This window comes from Podarcis liolepis (assembly GCF_965112155.1).
Source record: "Podarcis liolepis genome assembly, chromosome: 4".
Classification (NCBI taxonomy): domain Eukaryota; kingdom Metazoa; phylum Chordata; class Lepidosauria; order Squamata; family Lacertidae; genus Podarcis; species Podarcis liolepis.
Genome location: NC_139558.1, coordinates 68,977,404 through 68,998,853, shown reverse-complemented (window position 1 = coordinate 68,998,853; position 21,450 = coordinate 68,977,404). Strand labels below are relative to the sequence as shown.

General features: G+C 42.0%; 2 protein-coding genes across 22 annotated transcripts in view; both read left to right on the top strand.

Moving 5' to 3' along the window:
• The window catches only part of PHLDB2 (pleckstrin homology like domain family B member 2), a 73,877-nt gene extending 61,785 nt beyond the window's left edge, over window positions 1-12,092 (top strand). For 12 of the 21 annotated variants that reach the window (XM_083498543.1, XM_083498552.1, XM_083498549.1 and 9 more), the window contains 6 exons: window positions 2,551-2,758; window positions 3,158-3,248; window positions 4,778-4,924; window positions 5,907-6,126; window positions 7,528-7,613; window positions 8,571-12,092. In XM_083498543.1, coding sequence (XP_083354669.1) covers window positions 2,551-2,758; window positions 3,158-3,248; window positions 4,778-4,924; window positions 5,907-6,126; window positions 7,528-7,613; window positions 8,571-8,711 — 893 coding nt within the window. In that variant the 3' untranslated portion in view covers window positions 8,712-12,092. Of the gene's footprint in view, window positions 1-1,851; window positions 1,888-2,550; window positions 2,759-3,157; window positions 3,249-4,777; window positions 4,925-5,906; window positions 6,127-7,527; window positions 7,614-8,570 lie in introns of all 21 variants that reach the window. The other 9 variants (XM_083498548.1, XM_083498555.1, XM_083498546.1 and 6 more) reach the window with 1 other exon arrangement.
• Window positions 12,093-15,752: 3,660 nt separating this feature from the next.
• Window positions 15,753-20,076, top strand: ABHD10 (abhydrolase domain containing 10, depalmitoylase; the record flags this gene model as incomplete). Its single annotated transcript, XM_083500594.1, has 4 exons — window positions 15,753-15,902; window positions 18,215-18,398; window positions 18,618-18,729; window positions 19,867-20,076. Exons 1-4 carry the CDS (start codon window positions 15,803-15,805, stop codon window positions 20,074-20,076), a joined length of 606 nt encoding a protein of 201 aa, XP_083356720.1. The 5' UTR covers window positions 15,753-15,802.
• Between the last annotated feature and the right edge of the window lie 1,374 nt (window positions 20,077-21,450).

Sequence of the window (21,450 nt, the reverse complement as noted above, 5' to 3'; positions counted from 1 at the left end):
CTGCAATGGAGAAGTCTGCTGCATGTGTGAAGACTTGCATGATCTAGAACCCTGTGGAGTCAGGGTTCCACATGACAGAGAGAGCTTAACTGCATTTTCAGCAAGCTTCCCCATTGCAGTCAATCCCCTAACATGTGAATGGCAGGGAATGAGACAATGGAGACAGCATGGCTCCACAATTCCCATTATAAGATACAATCTCATGTTGAGAAACACCTGAAGAGGGCTTTAAAGAATGAATGTTTGAAAGTAAACTTTGCCCACTGCTGCTGCTGCCAGCTTGGATTTGCAAATGAAACTTGAAATGAAAACACAATTAGGTTAACCACCCGATTCCTTCTGTATTGTCTAGTCTGAAATATTTATTTTCATGCAATTCCTCTGCTGCTGACAAATAAACCTGATGTTTCTTGAGAGTCAATCTGGTTCATATGTCAGCAACAAAGGATTTGCATGAAAATAAATAAGAGAATACACAGATTCTAGATATCTGTTCACACACTTGGCAGTACAGCCACGCCAACCAGTTTTAGAAAACGTGCTAATCCACAAAATTGTGTAGCATCCAGCTTTCCTGTAACACATGAATCTTTTCTGCCCTTCTGGGCTGAAGGATGCAAAAAGATTATTGTCAGGGAACTGACATTGGAGCCTGAGGCGGAGGGAAGGCTCTCAAATGATGCTGGAGAAGGGCCAAGCAGGGAGAGAGGCAGTTCAGCAGAGGGGGAAGCAAATCAACGTTACACCAGGGATAAAGGGGGGCAGATGGGGGAATCGGCGAGAGGGCTCCAGGACTCTTCACTGGACACCAGCGGGGAGAGCACGGGTCCTCCGCTACCCACACCCTCCCTGCGCAGAAGACTTCCACGCAGAGAGAGTAGGAGGAGACTGGGAGTCAAACAACTTTTATGTTGGAAGAGGTTTAAGAAACGCCCACTGACGGATTCTGCTAGCGACTGAGGCAGCCACGAATTGAAGGGCTGTCCAGACAGAAAGGTTTAACAAGGCAACATAGCCAGGAGAGGCGGCAACTTACGCACGAGCAACCCCATACCCATTACAATTATCTAGCATAATAAAGAAGCAGCAATGGAACAAAACATTGACAATAAAGTTGGACATCTCCATGTTTTCTGGGTTGGCAACTTCAGAAAGATGTGACAAATTATTTGTGTTTGCAGCACATAGGAGTAGACTGGTCTGTATAACACTGATCCAAAATAATAAAAAGGGGGTATTTTGAAGGATTTATGTTTACTTGACTGTGTTCCTTATTAAAAAATGAAACCTTTGAAATGAATAATTGTGATTGCAACATAGATTACATTCAAAAAAGTTATTATAATATTTAAATAACTGGCATTGCTTTTTAAAATTTATTTTTGTTTCTTTTCTGTGTACTTCTAGTAATCTTTTTTTCCTGTTTACCTCTAAAAACCTTTAACCCAGTTTGCTTTTCTATCAGATGTAGTCTTGCATGTCTTCCTGGATTAAAGCTAAACTAAACTGAATGCTGTAGTTTTCCTCTGGATTAATAACTTCAGATTTAGTAGAGTATCTTTGGTGCTTAAGTGTCTGCAGCACTCCTAAACAGCTAAATGCTTTTGGAGGCGGAACAAACCTCCAAAATAAGTTTTCCCCCATCCCCAAAATGCCCACCCCTGACCCAACACGTATTGTGGTGCTGCATGAATAAAAGCAGTTAGTGCTTGAGTACTTTTAAGTGCTCTCATCTGGATTTTTTAAACTCAAATTCCCCAAATGGCAAAATTATAGTGATTTCTCTTTTCTTCTTTCCTTCTCTCTCTCTCTCTCTCTCTCTCTCTCTCTCTCTCTCTTAAAAAAATTAAGGAGCAATTAATCATTCCAAAAGTGCAAGTATTAAAGGTAATTTTTATTCATTGTTGCAAATTATATCCTCATAATTTTCTCCAGTGTTCTAACAATGAAAGCTTCTTGCACATTAATGCTTGCGTTTAAGTTACATTGGCTTTATATCAAATTATGTGTGTTACAAACTATTCCAATGTGCTTTATTTATTTCTTATAAAATATTTCTAGTTCACCTTTCCAGACCTATCCAAGGCTGCTTACAAAAAAACAAGCAAACAAAAAACACAAAAGAGGAACTCAGCAATACAAAAGCTAAAATTATCAGATCCCATCAGAATAAGGACCAATAAGAAATACATATGCAGCCAACCAATAAATCATTTTTCAGCCAGTAACTTACACACAGTATTCATCTGCTTGCACACCTTTATCTAGCAAACAGTGTTGCAGATATCATTAGATGTTGTCCAGAAGACCAACCCTGTAATTGAAATCTCATTTTACAAAAAGAGACAAGAATACTGATCAGAAATATGTCAGATACATAATCCAATTAGCTGCTGTTTTACTAAGAAAGATAGTAGTAATAAACATTTGCAGTGCTTCGATCCCGGTTAGAATACAGCAGTGTTCAAAATGCTTCTCTTTTTTAAAAAAGTTTTTTTAAAAATATAAAAAGTAGGAAAATTAACTCATATTTTCTGCTTCTCATTCTAGGTTATAACAACCAACATATTTGTGAAGATCAAATCCAGAAATCTCCCCAGTTCTACAGCAGAACTGCTTCTGAATCGAATGTGTATCTGAACGCCTTCCATTATCCTGATCATAATTTCAAGGACCATGCCTTTGATACTCTAAGCTTAGACAGTTCTGACAGTATGGAGACCAGCATTTCTGCCTGCTCCCCAGATAATATCTCCAGGTAAATAATATTTTCCAGTAAATTTGACACTTTAAAAATATTGTTTTTTAAAAAATATGCAGTTTAGGATCCAGCCAGCATCCTAACATTATTTCTAAAGGCACCCTTAGTGGATTGCAGAGGGTCATACAGAACAGTATTTTTCAGGCATGTACATGCATAGATAGTTTCATTGATAGAGCAGAAGTTGCACTTCTCCCTGTAGTTTTGCTACAGGTAATTTCACAGGCTTACATATATTGTTTGCACTGAGTTTGTGTCTAGTTCTCTGCACGTTAAGGTAACCAGAGCATACCCAGATCTTGTATCCAAACTTATCAACAAAAAGACTGGAATTACATATCTAATACGGAACTGTTTTCTGAAAGTCAGACTCTCTTTTTTCCTCTCCTTTACTAGTGCCAGTACTTCAAATGTTGCAAGAATAGAAGAAATGGAAAGACTTTTGAAACAAGCTCATGCTGAAAAGACTCGATTACTTGAATCCAGGGTAATCTAACATTAGCAAACATGGTTATAGTACAAATTGACTTTGTATCCCCAGCAGGGGTTTGAAAGGGTTCCGTTTTCGCAGAATTCGTTTTGAGTTATTTCTTTGCTCCTGCTTCAGTCCCTTTTAAAATCACAATTTTATCCACTCACCACAAATATTAAAAATATTTGGTGGTTCTGCCTAAGAAATACGCAGTAGAGAACAGAGATTCTGTGCTCTAAATTCAGGGTTGACCCAGAGCAGGCTTCCTCAACCTCGGCCCTCCAGATGTTTTTTGCCTACAACTCCCATGATCCCTAGCTAGCAGGACCAGTGGTCAGGGATGATGGGAATTGGAGGGCCGAAGTTGAGGAAACCTGACCTAGAGGAACAAACAAAACAGGTATTACGGCCAGTAATAAAGCAGGACATTGTCTTAAGATATGCACCCCAAGAGGTCCTTGCAGCATGAAATAGGACATTGCAACCAGGGGATATCAAAATGTATTGAGCTGCCTCTGACTCAATTGCACCATTGCTTGCTCTAAGAGGAACTGGAAGTAGGATTAAAAAATAAGGGGTTAGACAAAAAAGAGATTATTGGACCCTACTGGTCCTACTTCAAGGAAATTCAAAGAAATACAGATTCAACATTTAGATGTGTTACCTCATCACATCTAAACATTGAACCTTTATCTGAAATCCCCTGAAGTACATATGTTCATACATACCTCCAGTTCTTTTGTAGGATTTCCACCTATATTTGGAGTTCTGAAAATGATTAACCTTGCAGCTTGGCTTAAATAGACACCAGCTTTGCCCTCTGACTGCAGATGTGTTGTTTTCAGAGCCACTTCATACAGTCAGTTCATGTCTCTCTTTTCAGCATTAGGAACAGGGCTCAAACTGAGTTTTGTGCAGGGCTCGAAGCAGAAGCATTTCATGGCTGAAATGCTTTCACTGGGTTTTTAACTGAATATCATAATATGTAAGTTCTATGACTGAACCATGAACCCACTTTTCAATAATGTTGACCTTGCACATGAGCAAAAACAAAACAAAAACTATCCTTAGCATAATGAATGTAGCCACTGTGGGCAGTAGATGTTTTCTCAGCCTCTGTTTATTATAGCTGAGTGACTGAAAATATTCCATGTGTTGTCATTTGCTAACTGAAATAATTAAAAAGTAAAAACCTTGACACTGAGGCAAAAATATTTACTTTTCATCACATCATTTATATTTCTGTTCGGTTCTGGCATTATTTCATAGTCTCATTTTTACGGGCATATCTTAGACTCAGACACAAGGTGGGTGGGTAGTAATAATAATATATATGTATAAAGGCCATGTTTGTGTCATTAGAACAAGAGTTTAGCTAGGATTTGCCATCAGGCAGTACCATACTGTAGAACTGACACACTGATGAATGAATTGTGAGGGAATGTGTTTGAGCTTGATGTGTATTATTACGGTTGGGGTTTTTTGTGGTGTTGTTTTTTAAACCAACACATTTCTAATACAATGTTGTATGGGGCGGCTTTTAGGAACGAGAAATGGAAGCTAAAAAAAGAGCGCTGGAAGAAGAAAAGCGTCGCAGGGAGCAGCTAGAAAAAAGACTGCAAGAAGAAACTAGCCAGCGACAAAAACTAATTGAAAAAGAAGTTAAGATACGTGAAAAGCAAAGGTCGCAGGTAACAAAATGCAGGCGCTGAATGGGAACACAAATATTAAGAGATGGAAGGGAAGCCCAATTGCAAGCAAGACGCTATGGATTCTAACTTGTGACAGGCCATGTGTCCCAAGGGATAAAGCAGGGGCTGTGCCAACTTTTTTTAGGCAATTGGGTTATGAGTGACTGCTGTGAGGGCCACCCACTCTGGTCTGGCTTTCCCTCTCCCCTGGATCAGCCACCTTAAGAGCAGGAAAGAGGGTGTAAGCACACAGCTCGGCCCTCCAGATGTTTTGGGACTCCAACTCCCATCATCCCTGACCACTGGCCCTGTTAGCTAGGGAGTTGTAGTCTCAAAACATCTGGAGGGCTGAGTTTGCCTATGCCTGATATTAAGCCTTCAAAGGCTTCTAGAATGAGACGGATGCAGTCAACTTAATACTAGGCTGCTGGAAGTATATAGCCAGCAGAGGTCACTGTGCTACCTTTCATTCTTTTATCTCCCAGGGTAAACACTGAAGACCAAACTAGACAAAGTGACAGAGATCTGTGGTCAGATGTTTTCCTACTTTTTTGTAAAAAGCAGCCCCACTCTCCTCCCTTCCAGTTCTCTTCAGTACTATGGGACTCAGTGGTGGGGTTTATAACTCTTTCACACTTCCACCTAAAGGTTGAGAAAACACACATTTATCTATTTCAACTTCACATATTTACATGTGCACTTAAAATATGTGAGGGGTATGTACGCCTTCAAAATGTAATGTATGAAATTGATGCCTTTGTCACATAATTTAGACTGAGATTATATATCATGAGGGCTGTTGACATTTTGTTTCTAAGGTTGTGACTAAGCACTCTGTGTGTAAGTGTGCAATAAAAAGTGTAAGTTTCAGATTGGGTACTTTATTTCAGGTGTTGAATGCACCTGAAATATATATATTATATATAAGCAAAGAAAGGAAAAATACTGATTTTTTAAATTTATTTTTTGCTGTTCCCATTAGTCTCGCCCTTTGACTCGTTATTTACCTGTCAGAAAGGAAGATTTTGATCTACGCAGCCACATAGAGACAGCAGGACACAATATAGAGACCTGTTACCATGTCTCACTCACAGAGAAGACCTGCCGAGGTTTTCTTATTAAGATGGGAGGGAAAATTAAAACCTGGAAGAAGCGATGGTTTGTGTTTGATAGGAACAAGAGAACATTTTCTTATTATGCAGGTAAGTTGTATGGAGCCTTCCTATGGTTTGTCTATTAAGTTACATCAGTGCTGCTACTTGTAATTTAAGTTACTTGTTGCTTGCCTAATCTTACCCGTTTACATTTTATCTTGTAATAACTCATGGAGCTTCCTAATGCTCTGATGCTTCTAGTCACATGACTCAAATAAAGACATGCAGGTAAATCTTTTCTTAGCAAACTGAGTCATCCTATTTGTTTGGAACTTTCACCAGTGGGACTTAACTCTTGGTAAAACAGTTGTACCTCAGAAGTCGAACAGAATCCGTTCCAGAAGTTTGTTTGACTTCCGAAACATTCGGAAACCAAGGATTGGCTGCAGGAAACTCCTGCAGCCAACTGGAACTCGCATCAGACGTTTGGGTTCCAAAGAACGTTTGAAAACCAGAACACTCACTTCTGGGTTTGTGGCATTCGGGAGCCAAAATGTTTGAGTCGCAAGGCATTCAACTTCCGAGGTACGACTGTAATGATTTGGGTTGCTTTCTCAAACACATATTGACTACAATCCTTGTTAGTAATTTCATTCTGTCTTTGCTGTTGGATCTTGTGATCCACTGTTTACATTCCATAGTGATAGGAGTGTGGGAATGGAACTCAGACACTGTACTTCCGTTCTATCTGCTTTTGTACTTTCTCTCTTTGTTCTCTGCTTTCGGACAGAGAAGACATGTGTGAAGCTGCTGCTCACACACAGCCATGTTTGTTGTTTTGATCTGCTGTAAATAAAGAAGCTTTTGTGATGCCAAATACCTACAATCGCTTCTTGCTGATACTCTGCTGATGCTAATAGCGTGCCCACAGCTCCACTGGATGTGAGTCGCTGGCCACCTGCGTATGAGGGAAGAATGTATGCATAATCCTAACCTGTGGCTGGGCTTTATGGAGTGGCACAGCTAGCACCACAGCCACAGCCCCACTGCTTATGCCAACCAGGGCAGAAGATGAGAGAGCAGGAAGAAATGCTCCATCATTGCACCAGCTACCAGGTTGGCACAGCAGAGGCAGATTATGCCCCTTGCTGTCACCTGCTGGTTGCATGGCTTTCTCAGGATGCAGCTGACCCTGTGCTGGCCCTGTCTTTGCCAGGCTCCATAGATACAGTTTTGTGTGCAGATAAATGCCTGCATATGCTTCGTTCTCCTTTACAAAGCACTCAGATAAGAAGTACTGTACCTATATTTCCCTTTCATATACACTGAATTAGTGCGCTATAATAAAGGTAATCTAAGTGAAGAAAGAAGTAGAGGTTTTCCTGGAATAGTTAATAAATAAACTTTTTTTAAAAACTTCTATTGTTGGTGGCAAAACATGTTGTATAGGTTGATCCTTCAATCCCTATGGTGGGGTGTTAGTTTCAACTTTTCTTTTCCTTATTGTAGACAAACATGAAACCAAGTTAAAAGGAGTAATTTATTTTCAAGCCATTGAAGAAGTCTATTATGATCACCTAAAGAATGCTAATAAGGTAAAAAAAATGTTTTCCTATAAATATATACTTATTTACTCTTTGAAAGTATCATAGTTCCTAAAGTGGGTTAGAACCTAGTTTTAGTAAAACACTTATTTGCTGCCAAGATTTTTTGATGTAAAACACCACTTTAAATTTTTCACATATGTACAGTAATACAACTGACAGAAAAAGTGAGACACATGATTTTGATGCTAAAAATCCCACTACTACTCATTATCATGTCTGTGATAAATCAAGTCAAGCGGAGTTGTCATTTCAGTAAGTATACTGTCAGTATACTGTTTCAGTGCTCCTTCAAAAATTCACAAAGTGTTTTTACAGTTTTTTAAGTGGCTTTTAAGGAGGAGCAGTGAAAACTTGCAGGCTGTGGCACGGAAAACTTGAAGATATGTCTAGTACCCACTGCACAGATCATTGCACAGATGTAAAGAACAGAATTCACAGAACTTTCATAGTTGGGCAGAAGAGAAAATTTTGACAGGTGAAGACTGTCAGGTGGGAGGAAAGCTGTGCCTGGGGAAATTCCCTTGCCTACAACAGTTAAGATTCAAAAATCCTGCACTCCTGTCCTACTGTCATCTGTGGAAGGCAGAGAATCAGAATCGGTAACACTCACCAACTTAGTAAATTGATATACAAACACGTCTTTTCAGCCCCTTTGCACATCTTCTATAACCTATAGCTTCCCAGTTTGACCAAACCAGGTAAATGTGGCTATTAAATGAGTGGCTAAGCTGTGGGTATCCATATTTTTTTATTCCGGCTTCCATCAGCATGGCCAGTGGTCTGTATCCTAGCTTGCATGAAAGGTCTCTGCGGATGGCCATGGGCTCGTTCATATTTCAGCTTACTAAGTTAAGATCTGAACTTCTAATGCATGTAAACTTACTTTGCAGCACACAGGTTGTATTATGCAATTGACTTTATGTATTCTTTTTTCTTTCCTTCCAGAGTCCTAATCCGTTGCTTACTTTCAGCGTTAAGACACATGACAGAATATATTACATGGTGGCCCCCACACCAGAAGCTATGCGGATATGGATGGATGTAATAGTTACAGGGGCAGAAGGCTATACCCACTTCATGTTATAGTAAAATGGGGCAAAGTTTCTTTGGCAGGGCATAATGCAATAAACAGCCTCACATTTGGGGAAGGTGGGGAGAAGCCATATTTAATCATGTTGGACAAGTCACATACAAAAACAAGAAGCCACAGGTCAGAAACGGAACACATGCTGTGTACGGGAACATTAATTCTTAGATTTGTTAATCACTGACATAGCAGAAGAAAAGAAAAGCTGCTTAAAAGATTGTAGTGCTCCAAAATGGATAATCAGATCGCCATAAGCCTGGCACAGAGATTCTATGGCAATTTCCTGCAAAATTTCCTAATAAAAAGAAACGTCATAGCATAAAAGTGTTAATATACTCATCAGTATTTCACTATTAAGAAATGAAAGGGAAAGGTATGATGTCTGTATTTAATGCACAGAAATTCTGTATAATTTTAATTTCCTTATAGGTTTTATAACAAATTTTTAAAACTACAGTGTGCGATGTTTTTGTCTTAGTTTACTGCAGAACCAAAGATTCACACTGTATAATGAGATTTAGCTTTCATGTGATGAAAAAGCATTAAAACACTTCATAAATATTATTGGGGCATTTCAAAATATTACCATTAGCTTGTTCTTTTGAAAATACTGTACATGAATTGAGTAACTTCCAAACATCACTCATTTCACTAAAAGGGCAGTATCAGCTGAAAATTTGTATGTAGAGAGGTTCATGTCCTGCATTTCTTCAGTATCAATGACTTAAATTATTTAAGTTCTTGCAACATTACGACATTCTGCCTGCTAAAACTGAAGAAAGAATTTTGTGGGTAAAGAATATTGATAGAGCTAAGAACTGCAGCTAAAAAGCCAAAACTTTAAAATCATGTGCTGGTAGTTTTAGCATCCCCCAAAGGCAGAAATTTTCCCCAAATGCAAGATTTTGTAGTATATAGCTACAGAGAAATCTTTGTTCCGAATATCCGGGACCTCACATAGGGGATATATGATCAGCCCACAGATGGGTTAGGGAATGCCCTGTATTTGCATTGGAAAAGTTCACAGATTTCAACCCTTTCGCATAAAGACTGTGACAGATTTCAGCGTAACTGAATACCCTCCGAGGGTCGGTTGACAGAAACAAGAAGCTGGGGCAATTTTCTTGGGCACACATGAGACCAGTCATCAACCAGACTCCTTCAGTCTGACCAGAATTTTATATGTGCTGGTGGTGAAGAAGGGTAGGAGTATTTCTATCGCATTTCACCAGGACCAGCAGCTATGTTTCAGTGCCTGAATAGAAGCCATGTAAACTTACTCTGCATGATAAACAACGCAGCTGGTGCTAGTTCCACTGCCCATTTGTCTTACTGCTACGCTCCCAATCCAACCCTCCAGGGTGCCATCACAGCCTTATGTCATCAGTTACCACATGCATTTGTACTCACACTTTTATTTGACCTGTATTTTGATTGTATTGTGTACATATTAATTCTCCCAGGTCTGAGGGCTTTCCTTGCCATTCCGCAGTTTCCCTTGCAAAAATTGGATTTTGTCCGCTGAATCGGACCTTACCAGATGCGTTAAAAAGCTGAATAGATATTTTACTCACCAAGCTTCTGATTTAGTGGGTAAGATCGGATTTTCCCAAGGCACAGCCATGAATCAGTAAAAGTTCTTGGACCTGGATGAATCCATCAGTATATAGTTTGATCGAAATATGGGACAAGTGAAAGAGTGATTTAGCCCCAAGATAAGTATTTTATTTTGTGAACTGCCCTGAGATCTGCGGATGAAGGACAGTATACAAATGTAACAAATTATTATTTTCTTTCCCACATACTTGAAACTTTCTTACAAACTAAATATACAAGAAATGTAAAAAATATAATACATTTCCCCTTAGCCCAAATACAGTGAATACAGTATTTTCTGTGCCCTGTGATCTCTAAGCAACTGATACGGGAGATTGTAGATCAGTGGTAGAAAAGATGTTTTGAGTGCCAAAAGCCCCAGTTTCAATCCATGTCCTCTCCAATTAAAAAGGTTCAGGCAGGTGATGTAAAAAGGCTTCTACCTGAGGCCCTAAGGATATGCTGTCAGTCAGAATGACAGACAATACTGGACTAGGTTGTCAAATGGTCTTAATTTTCTATAAGACAGCTTCCTATGATGATATGGCAAAGTTTTTTAGACCCAGTGGATCAGTTAAAGTTCAATAGTCTGAAGGTGGCTGCATTCGCCCAAGAAAGTCTGAAGTGTTTGTGTAATTGAAGGGATTACTGTATCTCTCTCATAAAAATTATATATTCCTTGAAGATCTTTTCCATTAAAAGAAAACACATTTTAATCCTTGAATATTGTGTTCATATGAATGATTGAATTTTTAAGTTCAAGTCTGTGTTTGATATTCTCTTTTAATAATCTGAATTTGTAAGTGCCATATGCTTTTTAATGTAGGAAATGAAAATCATTGTTTCTGTTCAAGAAAAATATAGATAATAAATCACACTCGCAGATGTGGTTTAAGTTTAAATATATCCTGCATGAAAAGAGCTGTTTGTTTGTTTGTTTTTGTTTAAAAAAATCACACAATATGGTATGGCCAATAATGTGGTTACAATAGTTCACAAATGCTGCAGTCCTGAAAAATTACGTCCAAGTGTGCTTGCAGCAGGGTTAGAGAACCTTTCTCAACATGAGGGCCCTATTCCATTGCTCCCCAGCCTACTGGGGACCACATGACAACGGTGGGTGGGGCAGAGGCAAAGTGGGCGGAGCACTGAATGAGACTGAACGTTTTTCAGTAAGGCTACATTACAGCCCTGCAGGAGGTTTCTACAGAAGCAGCCTACACAGCTCACCATCCAGGCAAACAAGAGGCATTAACAGAGGCAAAAACACTCCAAGAGGGTGTGGCACAGGGCTGGTGAGGGGTGTGACCTGTGAAGGGGGCGTGGCCTGCATAGTTCCCCCAAGGGCTTCCTAGCCTGAGTTCCTCCACCTCTGACTTGCAGCCTGACAAGCATGGTTTAAGGCTACATTAGCTTAAGTTTGATTAAAGTTTCAATCTACTGTGATGTAAGTGATTTTTCAGGAATGCAGTATAAATGATATTCATTGTGAATAGAAAGAAAGGATCTCTTATCACAAAGCATAATTAAAATCCTCTTAAAAAAAGAAGACTGGATAAACAGCTTACATGGTTTTTAAAAAATAAAAATTAAGAAGTATAGAAATTCCCATAAATGAAAACAAATGATGTTTGCAATGTTTGAGGATAAATTCCAGAAATGAGTGGCATTGGGTTATATGATTTTTGTCATGTATTTTGATTTTACTTCTATATCGTTTTACAGGTTTTCTAATCTTTTTGTATCTTCCATGTTGTAATAACATTCAAATAAATGTTTGAAAATACCTGATCTTTTATTTTCAAATAATATGTCTAGTTTCTTACAGCAGGAAGCTTTAATCAATGTGCAGCCCTGAAGGTCTTTAGCTCAGTGCTAGGACTTCTGTTTGCATGCACCAAGCATCATGAGCTCCCTAGCCCATAGCAGACTAGCAAAATTTGCTGCAGGATACGTAACTTTTCTGGGCATGTTTACAAGGCTGATCACACCCTATATCATGGGTAGGCAAACTAAGGCCCAGGGGCCAGATCCGCCACAATTGCCTTCTAAATCCAGCCCACGGACGGTCCAGGAATCAGCATGTTTTTACATGAATAGAATGTGTCCTTTTATTTAAAATGCATCTCGGGATTATTTGTGGGGCATAGGAATTGGTTCATTTTTTCTTTTCTTTTCAAAATATAGTCTGCCCCCTCCCCCAAGGTCTGAGGGACAGTGGACCGGCCCCCTGCTGGAAAGGTTTGCTAACCTCTGCCCTATATTCTCATGCTGCTCAGCTCATGCAATCCTAACCACATTTCCTACAAGAGCAGGGAACATGGGGCTGTATTCCCTTTGGGGTACACCTTCCGGGGAGCTGAAGTTGTGTGGGACCAGAAGCAAAACTGGGTGGAGTAATAAATACAAATTTTCTGTTTCTACAGAAAGCTAGTTTCTACACATCTCACACTATCTTTCATCCATTAACAGAGTTCAAGGACACACATTGTGACCAGCAAAAAAACAAAAATTGAAGGACAGGGCCAGCCAGAGCGTGTGGGTAAAGAGAACCTGTAACTTCAGGACTAGACAGGAGAGCTGCATTAAATTCCCAGGTTCCCCACTCCTGTTCTAGGGTAGAATCAGGCTGAAAACCTTCTGTATCTGTGTGTATCTGAAGAAGTGTGCATGCACACGAAAGCTCATACCTAGAACTAACTCAGTTGGTCTTTAAGGTGCTACTGGAAGAAAAAAAATTTTATGCTGAAAACCTTGAATCTATTTTAAATCCCCATTCATTTACTGTGGGTATGGGAACATGGGATGACTAAGACTGTTCAAGACACAATCAGTTTCTTCAAACACCTAATTCAGTGGTTTTCAACCTGGGGTGCCTTGAAGGATAGTCAGAGATGCCTTGAGCAACACTGGCCTCTGTCCCTCTTTCCTTCCGATGCCCTCTCGTCTCTGCCTCCCAAAAGCTTGCATGGCTTTTTGTTGCAGCAGCCCCAGCTACAAGCTCCCCAGCTGAATGGTGCATCTGGGGCTGGCCTTGGGATGCTGGTTGCTGGGAGCAGAGGTGACCTCGGAGTAAGCAAGCAAGCAGACGACGGGGCCAACCAGCTAATCCACCAGCCCTTGCTGTTGGGATACCAGGCAGGCAGGTGCTGCACTGGCCTTGTGCTCGCTGTGTGCAAGGCCTGCCTGGGAGCTGAGTGCCCGGTGCTGAAAGGGAGCCTTTCCGCCATGCAGGCCCAGCAGCACCCATTGCTGCCACTGCAGTAAGCTGGTAAGGTGCCAGCTTCACATTCACCTCTGGCCAGTCTCCACTGGGCCACTAAGGCTGGGGGCATCCTCTTCCCAGGCCCTTGTGGGGCAGGAGGTACCTCTCTTTGGCAAGCGGGGGGGGGGGGGAGAAGTCAGAGACCAGGGGCAGCGGCTGCCCAAAGGACTCTCAAGGAGAGGAGGCTGAGAGAACACTCCACAAGGGAGGCTGTTCAAAAAGATTGAGGGGCTGCTAGTTCTGCAGGCAAGGGGTGACATAACTGCGGTCCTGAGGCCCACAGGGGTGCCAAAGAAAAAAATTAGTTGGTCAAGGGACCCGTGGACTCAAAAAGTTTGAAAACCTCTGACCTAATTGTATGGGGCAAACATAAACCAATGTGATGATCATTTGAAAGATTATATCTAAAGATAGATTTTTCTGTGGGCTTTCCAATAATAACACTAAGCAGCTAAGTGTTTACGATATAGGATATATCTTTATTGTCATTGTCCCATGCAGGACAATGAAATTGAAAAACTACATAAAACTACATAAAAACTACATAAAAACTATATAAAACTACATAAAAACTACATAAAACATTCAAAACCCCCTAAAAACTCTAAAACCCTATTTTAAAATACACTATACTATAGAAACCCCTTATGCTGTGTTTAGAACCAGAATTGCATTTGCATATAAACTGCTTCTCAGGCGGCTAGTCCTGGCCTTTATAACCTTATACCTTCTTCCAGAAGGCAGAAGCTGAAAGAGATCATTTCCGGGGTGCGTACTGTCATGTGCTATCTCTGCCGCCTTCTTATGGCACCTGGCAGCATGGATTTGATCTAAGGTGGGAAGAGTGCACCCAATTATTCTTTCTGCAGTCTTTACAACCCTGGATAGCATTGTTTTTTCCCTGGCCGTGCAGCTCCCAAACCACACACTCAGACCATAAGTTAGTACACTCTCCACAGTGCAATGGTAAAATGCCATCAAGAGGTCCTTTGAGAGATTGTTTTTCCGGAGGATTCTCAGAAAATATAACCTCTGCTGTGCTCTCTTCACCAGGTCTTTGCTGTTCTCTCCCCAGGTTAGGTCGTCTCTCAACTCCATTCCCATTTAATGAGTTTGTACTCATTAAAATCAATTCCAACACATCTTTTAAAGCTGCGTCCTTCACAATACTGAACTTTCTTATTTTAAAGCTATGTTGTTTCCTTAATAAATTCAAATTTAATACTGAATTCACTCATATGCTTGGCAGCATAAGGGGTGGAGCAGCATCCAGGCAGGACTGGGGTCTCTCTCTGGCAGCAGTCAAGCCTTTCTTCCAAAACCCTTATATTACACCAGACCCCCAGTCCCAAACCTGAGCTAGTCTCCTACATCTTGCAGCTTCTAAGGCTAAGGATTAGTTGGATGTCTGAACACGAATGTGGGGGAACTGCGTCCTAACTGGGGAGAGGCTGTGTAGTTCACACAGAAGCTCACAGGTTCAACCCCCAGCACCACCACATAGGGCTGGGAATTTTCCTTGCCTAAATCCCTGAAGAGCCTCTCTGAGTCAGTGCAGACTAACTATACTGCTCTGGGGAAAAGGTGTACTTTTCCCTCCCTAACCCCAAAGCATCTGTCCATAGAATAGGGAAATGAGTTAAAAATAATTAAACCACCCTCGGGGCATGCATAAGATTCCCCATAGGGAGGTGAGACTGGGAGGGGAAAGCAAAAATAGATGTATAAAGAAATAAGTAAGTTTGCATCAGCTTCGTAATAGGCCGATATAATGTTATTATTTGGGACAATCTAATACACCGTAACTAGTGTCACCGGGGTTTGACGGCGAGGAAGCAGCAACGGGCAGTTTCCATAGAACTGGTTTTCAAAAGGGTCCCCCAAAGATCATCCAGCCCAACCCCAAACTTCCCTCCCATTCCCTCTCAAGTGTTCATTTTTACCCCGCCCGTAAGGTTCTCACTGCGAGCAGTCATGAAGACGGACAGCAAAATCCTGCCCGCTTCCAAGCCCAGCTTCCACTTCCTAGCGGCTCTCCTCACCTTACGGCGCCTTTCCCGCGCTTCCCACAGAACTCCCCCCCCCCCGCGGGCTTTTCGAGCATGCGTAGTCTAAAACCGACAGGCTCCACCCACCACTTCCTGGCTAGGCGCATGCGCACTCGCTTCCTCGCCGAGCGGCCCGAGGGGAAGGGGCGTGCGCTCCCTCGCGCGTCTCCGCTGCAGGGCGATGGCGGGGGCGGCGAGAGTCCTGTGGCGGGAGAGCCGCCGCTGCTGGGGCCCAGAGGCCGCTCGAGCGACGGCGCTGGTGGGCTTCCCTCAGCTGCCGGGTAAGTGCGAGGGGGCGTGGCTCGGCCGGACGGTAGCGCGATGGAAGCGCCATTCCGCCTCCTCCGCCGCCGCTGCCTCTTCTTCTTCCCGTGGGTTCCTGCCGAGGCTTCACGCGGGCGAGGCTCCAGGTGTTGTCGGACTCCATTTCCCCTTAGCCCTGTGGCGAAGGATCATGGGAGTTGTAGTCCGGCAACTGGCCATTCCCCCTCCCCCCCATCCACGTCCTTGCTGGGTCAGGAAATGGCCCGCCTAGTCGGGCATCCTCTCTCACGGTGCCCCGGAGGGTAGCCAGCGAGCAGAATTCAGAAGCGCCTCTGGCTCCAAACAGTAGTCATCATAGCTGTAAACTTTTCCCTTTTATTGCGAGGAATCCTATTCGGAATAAGGGAATTTCCCTTAAAAAAAGGGAAATGTTGACAGCTATAGTAGCCATCGTGGCCGCCAGTGGTCCTCTCTGCCATGAATTCGGCCTTTTTTTTTAAGCCACCCAAATTGATGGTCATCACTGCCTCGTGCCTGCCCAGCCAGAGGCGGACTACAAAGGCTGCCCTTGTGGTGAGAAAAAGGTAGGAAGAGAAAGAGAAGTGGGCAGCCATGAGGCTTTAAAGAAAGTCACTCCAGATTGAACACTGTTGTGTCATTTCTGTGTGGCCACTCGCATTGTGCGAGACAGTTGGCCACACCCAATTCCCCACCGCACTGTTTTGTTTTCACAAGGACATGTGAGTCCCTGGAATTGCAGTGTAGCCCTGGGGCAGACAAAGCCTCCCTTCCTCCTGCCCAAGAAATCACACTCTACCATAAAGTTGATGCAAGCTTGTTTGAAGTAACAAGGTTCTTCTCAAGTAGTATCATTTCGAAGCACAGGCCAGAAGACCCGGACCTGCTTAGCTTCAGAAGATGGCTATAATAATTATAATTTATTATTTGTACCCTGCCCATCTGGTCTGGTTGGGTTTCCCCACCACTCTGGGCGGCTGCCAACAGATTGAAAACAGAATAAAACATCACACATTAAAAACTTCCCTAAACAGGGCTGCCTTCAGATGTCTTCTAAAAGTCAGATAGTTGTTTATTTCCTTGACATCTGATGGGAGGGCGTTCCACAGGGCGGGCACCACTACCAAGAAGTCCCTCTGCCTGGTTCCCTGTAACCTAGCATCTCGCAGTGAGGGAAACACCAGAAAGCCCTTAGAGCTGGACCTCAGTGTCCGGACTGAACGATGGGGGTGGAGACACTCCTTTGGGTATACTGGGCCGAGGTCGTTTAGGGCTTTAAAGGTCAGCACCAACACCTTGAATTGTGCCCGGAAACGTACTGGGAACCAGTGTAGGTCTTTCAGGACCGGTGTTAAATGGTCTTGGCAGCCACTCCCAGTCATCAGTCTAGCTGCCACATTCTGGATTAATTGTAGTTTCTGGGTCACCTTCAAAGGCAGCCCCATGTAGAGCACATTGCAGTAGTCCAAGCAGGAGCTAACAAGAGCATGTACCACTAGTGAGACAGTCTGCGGGCAGGTAGGGTCTCAGCCTGCATGCCAGATGCAGCTTCAGCTTTGGGTGTGCCCTTGGAATAGGGATCACCGCTAGGGTGCCTGCGAGTGCCCACAGAGGCCTTCCTTTGTGCCCATAGGCTCCTGCCACCACATAGGCTCCGCCACGACCCGGAAGTAATGGAATGCATTACTTCCGGGTTTCACCGCATGTGCAAACGCTCAAAATGACGTCATGCATGGAAGCGGCAAATCGTGACGCGCAGACGCGGGTTGCATTCGTTTCAGGATGCGAACGGGGCTCTGGAACGGATCCCGTTCGTATCCAGAGGTACCACTGTATACCAGTAAAAACGAGTCTTTCTGTAAAAAAAAAGATTTAAGTAGTCTTACTGACTAGTGATTTAAATCATTAAAATCGTGATTTAAATCAATTTGATTTAAATCAAATCCACCCTGATGTTGATGGATGTGTGGAAGGTAAATTTAAAAAATAATGGTTTGTTTATTTTCTGTATATGCGTTAATTCGTTGTATAGTATTTGTCAAATCAATGCATATAATTTTAAAACATTCATGTGATTCTTATTTCTATGAATATCTACCTCAATAGATGACAATGTTTGCATAAGATATGTGTGTTGCACATTCTGGTCTCGATTTGTTTTTGTTTTTTACTTTGAAAACAATAATAGTGAAAAGTTGCAGATAGGACTGTTAGGCAGCTGACATCAGACCACTGCCAGCTTTTCTGAATGATATGTATCAATACTGTCAATAGGCAAAACATACATGGCTTAGAAATGTCTTCTGTTTAGGTTGCAGACAAAAATCCTCACACAGTTTTCTTAGCCGTCCTGATAATCCAAACCTAGCCTATCACAAGCTAAAAGGCAAGAATCCTGGAGTTGTCTTCCTCTCAGGTTTTCTTTCAAATATGAATGGTAACAAGGCACTTGCACTCGAAGACTACTGCAAATCAGTGGGCCACGCTTTTGTAAGGTATGTCTTAGAAGTATATGCTAATTAAATGCAAACACCGTTCAATAAATTACATTGATAAATTATTATTATTCTGAACCTTCTGTAAATGTTAATGAAATGTATTCCAGCTCTTTGTATTGTTAATGTTTTCCAGACTTTTCATTTTGTGGCCCTGTTGAGTGTCATTTGTGCAAAGCTATGCTTTTATTGAGATCCCTCTCTTGCCTAATTTCACAGGTTTGACTATAGAGGCTGTGGAAGTTCAGAAGGCGATGTTAAAGAATGTACGTTGGGAAAGTGGCGGAAGGATGTACTTTCAGTATTGGATGAACTCACACAAGGACCACAGGTTGACTATGTCTTTATTTTTAAACCTAGCATAAAAATTTCTCTCAGGTACAAGTACAGGGGTTGCTAGTGTGGTGTTCTGCTTCCTGAAATTAAGACCCCCCCTTTAAAAAAATTGTTTCTGCTGTAGCCAGTAGAATTGGTTGTGCAGGGTTTGTGGTGCCTAAATATCCCCACAGTACCGAAAAGGTTGGCAGCCCCTGTGAATGTAGTCCAAGCCCTCTTTTGTGAATAAAAGTTGTTGAATATGTTGCCATTTTCAGCCTGTGTAACTTTCAAAGACGCAAACATATGCAACTAAAGAGTTTCACTAGCGCAAGGAGTTTCCGCTCTCCCTGCATATGCCCCAGGGAGAGGAGAGCACCCCTACAACAAATTTAGGGAGCACCCGAGGAGAGCGCGGGAAGTTGCATGGCACAGCTAAAACTCCTTGCACTGGAGGAACTGTCTAACTCAGGGGTCAGCAAACTTTTTTAGCAGGGGGCCAGTCCACTGTCCCTCAGACCTTGTGGGGGGCCGGACTATATTTTGGAAAAAAAATAAATGAACGAATTCCTATGCCCCACAAATAACCCAGAGATGCATTTTAAATAAAAGGACACATTCTAGTCATGTAAAAACACACTGATTCCCAGACCATCTGCGGGCCGGATTTAGAAGGCAATTGCGCCACATCCAGCCCCGGGCCTTCGTTTGCCTACCCATAGTCTAACTGGATATCGCTCACATTCCCAGATTTGCACAATGCTGCTGGGAATCTGGCTTCTGGTTGATAACATTTTCTGGGTAATTGTTGTTCATGAGACAATTGAGTAAAACTGCTTTTTTAAAAAGTTCATTTGAGAGCATATTTAAGCATTTGTGTTACACAGCTCTAAAATAAAGTTTTAAAATATGTTTAGAGCAATAGAGCCAACATGTTTAAACCACCCAAGAACTATGCTAAGTAATAATAGCCCCCCGAGGTACTGATTGAATTTCAGAAGGTACAAGACTGCAAATGCGCTTGCCATGTCAACTGGTGTTCATATTCTCTTGGACAGTCCTCATACCTTTATTTCCTGACTCTTTTTGTTTATGGTGGCACAGTTGATTAACGAGCTTGCAATAAACTGACTAATACTGGTCTCACATTAAGATTTTAGTTGGTTCCAGTTTGGGCGGATGGTTGATGCTTCATGCTGCAATTGCTCGTCCAGAGAAGGTGGCTGCACTAGTTGGAGTAGCTGCAGCGGCAGACTATCTAGTATCAACTTATCAACAGCTTCCTGTAGAGGTAAGGAGGAATAATAAGGCTTTCCTGATCAAAATAGGCACTTTTTCATGTAGAAGTAGTGTTCTGTCTTAAGAGTACACAGTGTATGTCAGACAGAAAAAGCACCACAGAAAACAATTCTTCCAACTTTTGCAAGCCTCTTGAGGATTGTCAAATAAACACTTGACATTTTTAGGATGCCTTCGCTAATTTTTTAAGTAGCCCTCTTTTTTTGTACGTTTTACTTCACTACTTAAAAGGCTTCTGTTATTATAGACAGCATGTGTGTAGAGAAATGTCACTTACATGACTGGGCAACAGCTGATTGGTCCTGTGGCATTGACAGTACAGGGTCCTACAGGGTTCCATCGTGTCCCCCAGGCTCTTAAAGGAGTTCTCATTGGGGCAGAGCTTCAGCAGTAGCCTCCTGGCAGGTGCATCACTGGCACTTTCTGTGACGGTGGATTTGACAGTGAGGTTGGGGTTCACAGGTATTGTCAACAGCAACGTTAGATTGGCTGTGCCGGTGTGTTTGTGTTGCCACAACCTTAGCATCAGCGATGCTGTTTCTGGGAGGTCTATTGCTGAGGCTCCACCCACTGAGCAAGGCTCTCCTAAGCTATTTAACATCTCTATAAAGCTGATGAATAACATTATCTAAACCCTGTCTAAGAATCTGGGTTTGTTCACTTTCCAACTGTTGCAGATTGTAACTTGTTAACTTTCCCAACTAGATCACAGTGGGAATTATTAAGAATAGATCTGGTCCTTTGCACCTTCACTTGAATATTCTGCTTTGAGTTTTATTTCTTCTGCTGGTGCTTGGTGTGACAAGTCCTGAAAATGGTTTTTGGATGTATTGATAACTGAAGAATCTTCATAGTGCATTGACAGCAGAATCAAGCTTTGTCCTTCCTAGTTTTTTGTAGCCCTTTTTCTTAACCAGCACACAACAGCAGGTTTAGCTCGTAACAATTATTTACTTGATAAAAGCACTACTTTACATGTGGCCTATCCCAGCTGTGAAAAAGATTTGTTTTGAACTTCCTCTCCTACTCTTGGTGTTCCTTTGATGATTCAAGTCCATAATTATGTGATGGTGAGGTGCTGATATCAGTTAACACTTGGAGAAACTCACCTTAGGATGGAGAGTGACTTTCAGGTCCTGCCTTGTGAGTTTAGTTTGTAATAGATATATATAGATAGATATATGTTTTTACTTCCTAGCTAAAAATGGAAATTGAAGAAAAAGGTGAATGGAAGGTGCCAACCAAGCACAACGAAGAAGGGGTTTATTCTGTGCCATATGGACTCATCCAGGAAGCAGAAAATCACTGTGTGTTAACTAGCCCTCTTCCCATAAAATGCCCTGTGAGGCTTATCCATGGCATAAAAGATGAGGATGTCCCGTGGGAGACTTCTATGAAGATTGCAGAACGCGTTGTTAGCACAGATGTGGATATTATT